Genomic DNA, 12272 nt, shown 5'->3' with positions numbered 1-12272 from the left:
AAATTGAAAGTCGAGTAATTTATTCTTCAGTGTCAGTTTAACAGTTACATTTTTATTTTTATGGACATAGTTTTATACTTCTACGCGGCCGTTGGGGTGAGTACTCTTTAATTTGACAAATTATCCGCGTTTGGTTGGCGGATTGCTATTCGGGTTATAGAAGATGCGATGATAAGGATTCTGGTTGGCATATTTCGATTCCCTCACATGTGCAGGTATCAATAATTTCTGGAACAACTAATGACAAAGGCATAAAATCGATCAAATCCATTAGTCTTGCACTAAAACATTTACCTGAATGTAAAAAATGCCTAATCGTGCAGCCAAATTAACTTCATCGTCGCCATCTTCACATTCTTCATCTTCCTCATCATCGTTACGCCACCACCATCGATATAGCCAGGAAAACATATTGCCAATGAGTTCAAAACGTACAAAATTTTAATCAATCTAACTCCGTTTTATAAACTAGTAAAATATGAATTAATTTTGGCTGATTCAATCCCACAAATTTAATTCCCCAGTTAAAATATGCAAAATTGATTAAAGCATTTGATTTGTTTGCCCGCCCCGGTTTTCTAACGTTTTTTTTTTCACGAATTCTAGACAAGTATGACAAAAGTGCGTTTGCACAAACACGAACGAAATATAAAAACGACGTCACATTATTTTTGACGACCTTCTTCGACACGTTTTTATGAATTTGACGTTAATTTATTTATTCAATATCATTAGTCATGACAACATAAAATTTTGTTTTTACCACTTCATTGATTATTGCGTTGCCATCAGTGCTATTTATTTGAGTAGGCGTATTTTGTGTTCCTAGTGGATTATATTAACGGTTCGATGGCTTGTGACTGCAGCAAGGATTGCCACAACTCTTTTGCTTTGCGTTCTTCTTGCGTTTCCTTTTGCATAGAACATTGCATGGCTGTGGATTTCGTCGGTTTTTACAGCATTTACGTCTGCATGGTGGCTTGCAGGGCGGGGTGGGAACGGCGGCGTAAGGTGGCACTGTTAATCTCTTAAAGAACTGGGAAGAAATCATTATAGATTATACTACATTTATGAGTCATAGAAAGCAGGGAGTGGGACCTAAACACCTGCGACTGGATGACTCAAGCACGACTGAGCGCGGGGCGCGCTTGTGGGTTCCTTTTTTATACCTGAGGACTATCCGCAAAAAGTAGAGGGGGCTGATGCGCCGCTATTGGTCACGTAGTTAGACCATAGTATGGTGGTCTCCTGAACGTGCACCTTCCCCCACTCCCTAGCTTTGCTCCGCCACTGGTATAAAGGGGTGACCCTGACTTTTCTCTCTGCTCAGTCGTGCCAGAATTGTCTAGGGGTCGCAGGGTTCTAGGTTTGGGTTAGTCGCGTCATTAACAGGCATGCCCTCTTGCTATTGCGGTCAAAAATCCCATGGGGGATCTTTACTAAATCTGAGAACGGCTAGGTTAATTGCTCAGTAATTTAATTTTTGATCTCGATGGTTTTAACGAGGAATAATGTAAAAAATTATAGCAACGTACGCTTAGCCAGGTATATCCAAGATTTATAGCCGCCCCTGGGTTAAATTCAAGTGGATCTCCTTTCGGTTCGGGTCGGCATCGACATTCCGAAAAGTTGCGCCCAAAGAAGTCATAAAAGGCACCAAGAACCATTTTTTGATATTGAATACGTGCTAATTGCTGTACCAAAATTTACAAATGATTAGAAAATGGTTATGAAATGTCAACGTGCATGATGTGTCAGCTGTTACCTTAGAAACATATTCAAAGTTGTTATATTAACTTTTAGAAGCAATAACATAGGTACAATATCTGCTAAAGACCTTAAAAGTACTTAAAATAATTTAATGACAGTTTAATACATATTGCAATCTTAACTAAACTTAAATATTATTCACATCATTGCTTTAGTATCAATCGTTTTATACACAAATGTTTATCTGATTCGTGAATTTAGCGGATTTATTATTTTACCCGCCATTAAATTCACGTGTATCTGGCTATCCATGACGAAGTAAAGAAAAGGATGATCAGCACGAAACTCTGTTGGTCGATAATGATCCAAATTTCCTGAAAAATAAATAATTAACAATAAAATCATACGTTTAATTTAACTTTTAACTTATTACTTAATTGAGTAGTAAATTTAATTTCGATATCTACTAATTACACTACTCTTTAATGCTTTTGTCATGTTCTATTTCAAGTATTTGTTTTCATTTTAAGTTCACATTCGTTTTCATTCAAGTCTTAAGATTCGGTCTGCTTTGGTAGTGTTCTAGTTCGTCGTTATTGTTCGCGAGTTCACGAATGCATCGCGCCGTTTAATTCGACGTAATATTCAACTGTGGCGCGCGTAGACCACCAAAGCACTCGGGAGCTCATGCAATAATTAAACGACTCGCGAGCTAACGACTTTATTATGCGAAAAATTATGAAACGACACAACCGTACAACTACACGACACGCGAAGCAACGAAACATCATGCCACAATTATCAAATTCAAAGCGTTTTAATTTCTTAATTTTAATCTTTGTATGCGCAGACCGATGCGCAAGTAAAACATGACGCTGAGTGTGAAATACTCGTCTTAATTGTGTGCAATTTTATTCTTACCTAAATGAAATACTTAATTTACTAAGTAAAAGTGTCAAAAAGATGACACCTTGAATTATTCTGTTGAAAAACATAAAAATATAAAGCAAAACTACGGAAAAAATCAAAGTTTGTTTTGTTTGTAGTTTTATATTATTTAATACAAACGCAACACCTGGTATGATTACTTTTAGGCAATTTAGCCATCGTTAACTTCATCACGCTCAATTAATTTTTTCACATCGTAATGTTTCAATGTTTTCATTCTTAAGTATCTTTTCTTTCGGAACGTTTGTTTCTTTCAATGTCCTTTTACAAACATTTTTTTTTATCCGTCAACATCGTCTCAATCAGCGACATTCTCGCATAACAAGCTAATTTAACTTTTGACAACTCAAAGAGTCCCTGGAATCGACGAAATTCCTTAAAATCTCATCGGCGTTGTCACGGCGCGCTCGCAAGGTCCAATTACGTGCCTCGCGTACGTTTTACGTGCGATAATCATGAAACGTACGAAATTGAAAGTGATTCGTCGCAAGAATTCATCCCGACGTCGACGAAATGCGCGTTATTAAGACATTTAACACCTATAGCGCTCGTCGTTAACAAGCGCCGTGATGATGATAAGGCAAATCCTTGCGACTCTAAAGAGACGCAATGAAGGAACCAAAGAATAGAGGTATACTCACGTGCCGAGTGGCTGGCAGGATCGACGTAATTTCGTATCGTTACAGTCACCGCCTGTTCGATGTTCGTCACGTACAAATTTCGCTCCGGCGTCATCGGTGAAAAATTCGCATGGCGTGGTTCAAAGATTTTCCGTATACACAACTAATAAAATCATTTTTTAAATAAAAAAATGATCCTGATGACATTTTCTTACCTTTTGTAGAGTTGGCGTTAAAACAACGTAACCCTTCAACATAAAACTTGGAATAACAGCCTTGACGTGCGTATACTGCAGCTTCTCAACAATGTTGCGTAAGCTCGTGGCCTTCCTCATTTCATAGACGAGCTTATCAATGCCATGCGGATCCAGCGGTAGCACCAGCAGTAAATAATACATATTGCTGTCGAGTGGAAAACTCAACGCCATCGCGTCCAACGAGCGGATGTAATAGAACGGCAGGATTGTATCGTAAGTCATGAAACTTATATTCGTCTCTTTATGTTTACCGTTTACCAGAAACGTGTATGGTTCCTCAGGTTGATAATTGAAATAATGTGTCTTTGGTGTGCTCATTGGAAGATAACGTCGATTATTATTGATGTAATAATCATCGTAGTATCTTGCAATGAGATAATCAATAACACTACGTTTCTTTCGCGTTTGTTTTTCTGTGGTTATTATTTTTGCTGCTATTTTAAACGATGAGGTGTTTTGGGGTTTACCAGGAAAAGTTCTTTCACCTAGGATTTTATCCTCGAGGCTTGTGGCTTCAGTATTTTGTGTTTGAGTATAAGCTGTCATTGGTTCTGTTGTTGTGAAAGTAATTTCTGAAACTGGAGTGTTTGTGGTGGTTATAGTTGAAGATGTTTCTGTTTTTGTGAGTTTCTGGTTAAGTTCCGAAAAAATTTCATTGTCACGCTCAGTGAAGGTTACAAACTCTTCTGTTTGTGTGGTACCCACTACTCCAGGAGTAATAGTTGTGGGGGTTCTTGGTTTATCAGTGGTTGCAGTTATGGTTTCCGCTGAAGTTGTTTCCATTGCAAAAAATGTGGTACCTTCAAATGTGGTTGACTCATATTTCAAGGTACTACCCTCCGGGATTTCATATGCAAGGGTAATGTCACTGTTTTCTGTTGTTGTGAGAGGTGTACTTGGTCTAAAAACTTCCGTGATTGAAGGTACACCAGTTGTGGTACCACTTGTACTAGTTCTACTTGGTAAATATGTTGTAGCTTCAAAAAATGTCCCTTTGGTTGTTTTAAACGATGATATGGCAGTGACACCATCAGGACTTGTTGGTATTCTGATTGTACTAAAATCAAACTCTTCCTCGGTACGAAAACCAGGCTCATCATCACTTTCACTTTCATAACTTGCCGAGGTACTTTTAAATTCCTCTTTGGTTATGGAAGTCAACGTGGTATCTGTGACCACATCAGTTTCTGTTGGTATTTCTGACCGGTCTTCACTCTCAGCACTTTTAAGCGTTGTGGTCATAGAATAAAATGTTTCTGTACGTCCTTCTGGATCAGTAACATCAATCGCTTCGGTTGTATAACTTCTTGTTGGTAATTTTTTCGTAGTGGTACCTTCTACATCTTCATCATTAGGCGATGGTAATAGTGTAGTAGAAGGCATTTCAGTGGTAGTTCTTGGTCTTTTCTTTCTAGTAGTTTTGGGTCTTTTTGTACTAGTAACACTTTCAGTTGTGGTGGTACCAGTTGTTGTACTTTCTGTAACATCACCATCCATAGGCAGTGTACTGGTGAGCTTATCGATAATAGTACTGATCGATTCCAAGGTCGTCGTTTCCGGTAGTTCTGTAGTTGTAGTCATATCCGACGGCGGCATTGTCGTTGTTGGTTTCATCTTTCCTGTGGTCATGGTGACTGCCGGCCTGCGACTGGTAGTGGAGTCGTAGATATCAGGATACACCGGATTGTTAAACGAGTCGATGTCGTAGCCGTAGAACTTCAGGATGCTTTGGTATTCGCGATTTAGCGTGATATTGTCGTGACTCAGGGTTAGGCCAGCGAGGAAACCTTCTTTCGGTATGAAATAACTCTATTGTTGTTTTTGTGGAGAATCAATTAAATATTAATTAAAACAATTGAACGAGTCGAACATTGGCAATAATTCACAATAATTAAAAGTAATTAAATTAAAGAATTTTGTGTCTTTGGTGCGTTTTTTTGTTACCTTGAGATGGCGGTGAATGTCTCGTAGTCCGATGCGCACGACGGACAAATCTGGTGGCAGTTGTGTGGCTATTTTGATTTCGTAGGCCGCTTCACCGGCCAAACCTTCTAATATTGCGATGAGGACGCTTGTTGCTCCGTAGGGTGATATGGCAATGTTGTTTTCATTGTGTTCATTATGAGCCTTGAAAATATTACGAATCTTGGTTTTATTTTGCAAATAATGATAATTTTTTTACAATCACAACATGACATTAATATTTTTTTATTGACTGCGTAGAAATAAATTTAAACATTAAATAAAACTAAATTTAAAGCACTGGTGATATAATATTGAATTCAAACGTAATAAAATGCTTCAATTTATTCATTTGCTGTGCATTTGAAAACAATTTACATAAAAAATCAGTCCGTCAGACAACGGTGACAAGGTTAATGATATGCGCATTTTTTTCCTCTTTTCCCTTTCAGCAATTTCGCAAATTAGCACCTGAATCCATCACCCATCAACTATAAATTGCCATATTTATCATTTCCTCATTTTTATCATCCTTCGTGCTGTAGCATCTATCCATCCTAATGCAATATTGCAATAATAAATTTATTCATTGTATAAAATGGCATTGTACGTTCGTCAATTATTCTATTTTCTGAATTGTACGCATAGTACAATTACAATCGCGTTTCATTTTGATTGCAAATATGAATAGCATAAAATTAGTTAAAATTTTACAAGCATCACAATGCAATGCAAATATTATTGTAAATATTATTTTTACTAATGAAACAGTCGCAGCGATTTATAATTCGTTTTCGAAACTTCTGGTTTTGAAGTCGTTTGTTTCCAGTTGAAAATTGTAATTAATATTTAATCCATAAATAATTCATGCAGTTGAGAGTTGGGTATTTGCACAATTTTGGATGTTGGATATATTTTATAACGAATTACTCTTTGCGTCGCGTTGTTTGTTGTGGCATTCGGCATGGATAAGTAAATAGCATTCAAATCGGAACAAATTGTCAACAGTTTGTTGTTTACTGCGTGGCAGCTATCAGCAACATCTCCATTTGCATGTAAATTAACTTGGTATAAATCTGTTGCATACATCTCTTTGAATTATTTACAACGTTTGATGTGGTATTTTATATTGAAGATACTTTTACTTTTTATTTAGAACAAAAAAAATCGAGTGTAAATGTTTAAAGTTAACGCTTTGGGCACGGAGTATATAAAATGTACATTTTACACACTTAATAATTATGTACTACTTAATCAAATCTCAGATTAAAGGAAAAATTTTAGTTTTGGTTAAAAACAATCTTATTAACTGTGGTTGTAATTGACTACATAATTATTTAACAAAAAAGTTGGAATTTTAGTATAATTGAAGATTATTATAAACAGTTATCTAGGTAAAAAATATTGATTATAAGAACTTTTAGAGTAATTTAATTGTTTATACAATTAAATATTTCTTGTAATTATTTATTTTATAAAAATAACCCAGTGAGTCACAAAGTATTTTGCCTTTGTGTGATATTTAATTTGTTTCGATTAATTATTTATTTACTCTTATTTACTTATACATTTGATTCAAAACAATAAATTCCCTCTGACTTTGCTTTTGAGTCTTTATCCGCACGAATAAAATTTAATTCCATTCTCGCTGAACTCGCGAGAAGCGAGCGAATAATTAAAGCCATCTTTTTAAATTCGCAGTTGAGCACCAAGTGCTTCCATTCGAAGCATAAATAAATAAACAAATATAGAGTGAACTATTGTTCGCCTAAGAGAATTAGTTAAAGCAATAAATTCAAGTGATAGTAAATAATAATATAATTATAATTGAATAAAAACATTTGCTATTATTCAATCCAATTTCTAGAAAACAATTTTTAAATTTATTAAATGTTTTTATTATACGTATAATTAATTATCATTTATGTGAATTCACACGGTATGAGGCTCATACGCTTGATAACGTATCATCATCGTTTTGTTCCTCAATGAACAGGAGCATCATCTTTTTTGCGTGGGCTTTTGAAAGTCTAATTAATCCTACATCGCTTGACAAAATTTCAGACACATGAAAATAAATGTTCAATTTGACCTTTGTTCTTTAGAGCGTAATTTATTTGCTTTAATTTATCATTGTCGAATTGTATTATAAAATGAATACAAATATTAATTAATGATTTTTTTGTTATATATTGTGCTGCTCCGAAGGCAAATGCGCAGGCGCAAACTCCGTTCCGTAGATAATACCCGTAGATAATGGATATTACTCACGGCTTGACTGTTCATATATAAAGTAACACTTTGGTGTCTAAAAACCATGGAAACCGCTTTATACGTGGAAGAAGTAAAAATATTTTTAACCAAAGAGATTCAATCATAGTTATAGTTACACGTATATAATTTTATTCAAGATGGAGATAAAGCGCATTATTAGCATTTTTAATTGATTTAAATTAAAATCGTGAATTTTATTGACAAAGTAAGCACGTATTTCGCCTAAAAGCTCAGAAATGAAATAGTTAGTCTTCTTTTTAGGACTAAATACTGCCATTAGATAACACCATATTCATTCCCATTTCAAATGATGATTATTGTTTTTATGCTGCGCCTCTTGTGTTAATACACAGGTGAATCAACATTAGGTGTGTGTAGCGTGGGTAAATTTCGTTCGTTATTAGACATTATGTAGTTCGGCGTGTAAGATGCAATATAATAAAAGTGAGGAAAGGATTAAATCGTTGAGCTGCTTTTTTGTAGGACGCGTCTGCTGTGCGTTGCAGCGGGTGGCGGCGGCGGTGGCGCGTCGTTTGACGCACGTAGAACGACACTTTCCGTCGATTGCCGTAATTAACCTAGATACAACACGTTACACAGCTTGCACCTATTCAACCGACGGCGGCGCGCGGCGTCGCGCAATGCCACTTTGCTCGACGAGTTAACGAGCAATTGAAAAACTGCGCGCATGTAGCACACAAGCGGGGGTGTAGTAAAATATTACAGTTTTGGCTTAAGGTGTCAATATGCACCCTTAGGGTCAAGAAGTGGCAGAAATAAATTACAAAGAAATTAATTTAGTAGTCAACAAAATTTCCATGCGCAAATTTGGCAATTTTCTGATTTTTTTGTCAAATATTATTGAAAAGTTGACGAACTAATTATTTTAATTTTTATTTTGGAGCTTTAGTTTGTCGGCTGTGCCAATAAGAAATGAGAAAAGCACTTTAGCTTATCGCTTTGATTTATACAATTAAAATTATGATTGAATCTACATACCAACTTTATTCCTTATTTTGCATTATGTCTATTATATTTTTTTAGACAGAAAGTAGTCTATTGGTTTTTTTTAGTTTAAAATATTTCTATGCCTAAAATTGTCAAAATTTGATGAGTGGTTTTTTTCATATTTTTGATATTTATTAGTTAATTTTTGCTTTAATATGGAGATAAATGTAGCAAATCACAAATAGAAATCTCACTACCCCTAAACTAAAAATACACTACCGAATTTGTTTATGAAAAGTTAATTTAATATTTAACCACCCTAAATATTAATTATTCAAATATCTGTTGACCTATTTGATCGCGTTATTAAAGTTAATACGCAACCTTCATTAGTTTGTTGATACATTACACATACATAATAATAACGCGCAAAACAAAAACGAATAAATTAGCCATCCGAAATAATCAATAATAACATTCCCATACTGGCATAAACAAACGCGTTATATCCCTACATTTACCCTGCTCTACATTTATTATCACAATTTCTACATAATGCTGTTTTGGTGCACATAATATATGCCTTTTTATGCTTGCTTGTTGGACTCCCTTGCCAATTCGCCAACTTTTGCGATTTCAAATATTTAAGTTATTCACATATAAGGTTACAGGGTAGGTAATACCGACGCAAAAGTTTAAATCGGACGAATAAATTTAGCCTGCGTCTTGGAAACAAATAAGTAAGCGGTATAAATACTAACCTTATAAATAATTAAATAAACTGCGCGTATGAACATTTATGATATTGCATTTGCGATAAAATGCTTATTTTTTCAATTTATTATGTTATTAATTTCATCGGATTATATATTGTTTGAATAATTTATGAAATGCTATTATTTACTAGATCTATGTGCTATTAATTGTTTATAATAGTTGATAACTGGGTTATTGGGCGTTGGGGCACTCTGAACATATAACTGGTATTTAGTGTTAATAAAATCCATACGTTCAATAAAAGCTCGAGTGCATATGGTGCACTGATATGAATTGCATTAGGTATTGATTAGCTAAATGTATGCTAATAAATTTCAGCAAAATTCCGTTATTAAAACAATAATTTTCCACATTTTATCACATAAAAATTAATTAAAACAAAAAAATTCATTTTATAGCATAAAAATGTGACAAGTTAATTTAAAAGAATTAAAATAACAACATAAAACAATTTTTTAAATGTCAGATATGAAATAGTAAATAATTTAGCCTTCATTATGCAACGCGAATTAACTGCAATGTCTCTAATCAACATCCACATCTAGCATCAGTCGATTGTGCCCGGCAAGGATAATTCGACGTAAAAATCTGCTAACTATGCGACACGATTACGCGAATTACATTATGCGAGTACAGTTACACTTATTTGCGAGATGAGCCGGTCAACTAATCGGCGGTTTTCAAATGCTCAATAGAATTGCGAATGTGACTCACTTCCAGCAGCGCTAATCCCATATTATTAATAACGTCCACCATGATGTCCTTCGGTATCCTCGAGTCGTGCACGTAAGCGTGCCCGTGGTCAGGCGGTGGATGATAACTATCGCCACCATCCTGATACTGCCCGATTTGATTGTGATTGTAATTATGATTGTCCGGCTTCCACCAATGCGTGCGATAACCGTTGACGTGCACGTGTGTAGCAAACAACACCATCCAAAATGTACACATCACTTTGTGCGGGATTAGGTTATGTATAACTCCAACAGCCATTTTAAAAAAATAATTTAAAGAGAATGAAAAAACCCGACGAATTTCGAATTTAAAATGTTGAATTAGTAATTAATTACGTATGAAAACGTTTTGAGAGCGTTTGTCGTGCTGCTGGCGGCAGCGAGCGAGCGTCGTCGTCGACTGGGTAAGCGAACGCGAGACACATCCACACTGCGACCACCTGAAGTTCTGAAGTCACGCCGAGTTGATGTCCCACCTAGGGACGACACCAATTTATTCAATTCTCGATAAAACCAGCCAATGACCACGGGTCACATGTATTAGTATTTTTTTCATGTGAGGTTATGTTGTGTACACATCAATTACACACAAGTACTTTGAACTACAACTAGAATACTTTAAGGTAATTCAATTTTTTTAAACTACATACAAAGTATTATCAAAACTTTACAAAATAAAAATTTACAGTTTACATTCAAAGTACTCAAATTAATTCTTGAAAATTATTTTTTATTGCCTGTATATTACACGAATATTACACACACACGAAAAAGTTATGAATGGCTATGAACTGTTGAAAAATTCAACCCTGCCTTTGAACCACGAAGCCAGCAAGAAGCACATTTATATTTTATCAATGCGGCAATAAGGAAACCAATATCGCGTACGTAATTCCACCAATAATAGTAACAATAGCAGCGCAAACACTGCTCGCACACACAGGAGCTAAACGCACAATCACATTCGTAAACGTCAATAACATCAGCATCGGCTCATGCACGCATATAGGTATTAATCGTGTGTGTGACTTTATAGAGCGTGGAATGTTTCTATCGACTTCCATAACTCGCAAACCGTTTTTCGGTACTATATGAAAGGTTTCGATATGATATTCATCATTGTACTAAATGTTTTTTATTGTTATTTGTATCAATTGAATCAGATGGTAGAATTTGGATATGTAGGTGAATTCGCTTTTGTTGAGAATATGTCAAAGGTTAAGCAATTTGACATAAAATGTTTTTTATTTTTTCTACAAGAAATTAAGGTAAATTAAGAATAATTAACGTTTTTTAAGGGAAAATAAACTGTACTTTTATTAAATATAGATTTGAGGTTAATTTTTATTTATTTTCTTAAATTTTTCACAAAAAAAATAAATAAAAAAGAAAATTGTTTTGCATTTGCGATTAAAAATGTCTATAACATTGTATTTTTCTAAATTATAATTAACGTAAGGTCACAACGAGAAATTACTAATTACATTAGTACATAATTACAATTGGCAATTACGCGATTGCTGAAATCGTGGATTTTAGCGACCAATGAAGACATTCAGCAATTTGCCGATGAATTGATTGCCTGGTTTCCACCCATGTCCACCCACAAGTATATCAAGCGATTGTTGTGGCGATTACCGCTTAAATTGACAGATTACAAATGTCCCAATGCCTCTCTCAATCTGAGAAGCAATAAATTACAATTATTTACCACTTGTGAATCGACGCCAAACAAATCGCTGGCGTTTACACTCTTGAAATAATAGAATACGGAAAAAAAACTTATGCAATAAAATTGCAAATAGCCAATTGTAAATCGTAAATTGCAGATTGCAGATGGGAAAATGTAAGATGTCACTGAGCAAAGAATTAGGATATATGCGATGTATAAAGTTAAAGTTAGTACTAGTACTTTAAAAGCGATTACCGCGTTACCGCGGCGAAGCAAACGAATTGAAACAAATTGCTCTGGTCGCGCATTGTTTTCCATTGCAATATACGATGAAAACGAAGAAAAAGAAACCAAGAGTGTTTCCAACACT

General features: G+C 35.0%; 1 protein-coding gene across 1 annotated transcript; it reads right to left on the bottom strand.

Moving 5' to 3' along the window:
- Positions 1-3: 3 nt before the first annotated feature.
- On the bottom strand, positions 4-10489 carry LOC135796119 (uncharacterized). The gene is made up of 7 exons (XM_065308030.1): positions 10211-10489; positions 5480-5662; positions 3494-5344; positions 3300-3441; positions 1536-2084; positions 295-1036; positions 4-237 (listed from the first exon to the last, which is right to left on the bottom strand). The coding sequence occupies exons 1-5, from the start codon at positions 10487-10489 to the stop codon at positions 1951-1953; spliced, it is 2589 nt and encodes an 862-aa protein (XP_065164102.1). The 3' UTR covers positions 4-237; positions 295-1036; positions 1536-1950.
- Positions 10490-12272: the final 1783 nt, after the last annotated feature.

The sequence above is a fragment of the Atheta coriaria genome, unplaced genomic scaffold, assembly GCF_025399875.1.
Source record: "Atheta coriaria isolate IRGN ID8LTWV9N9 unplaced genomic scaffold, Caltech_Dcor_3.1 hic_scaffold_7_pilon, whole genome shotgun sequence".
NCBI lineage: Eukaryota > Metazoa > Arthropoda > Insecta > Coleoptera > Staphylinidae > Dalotia > Dalotia coriaria.
This window is presented reverse-complemented; position numbering and strand designations above follow the sequence as displayed.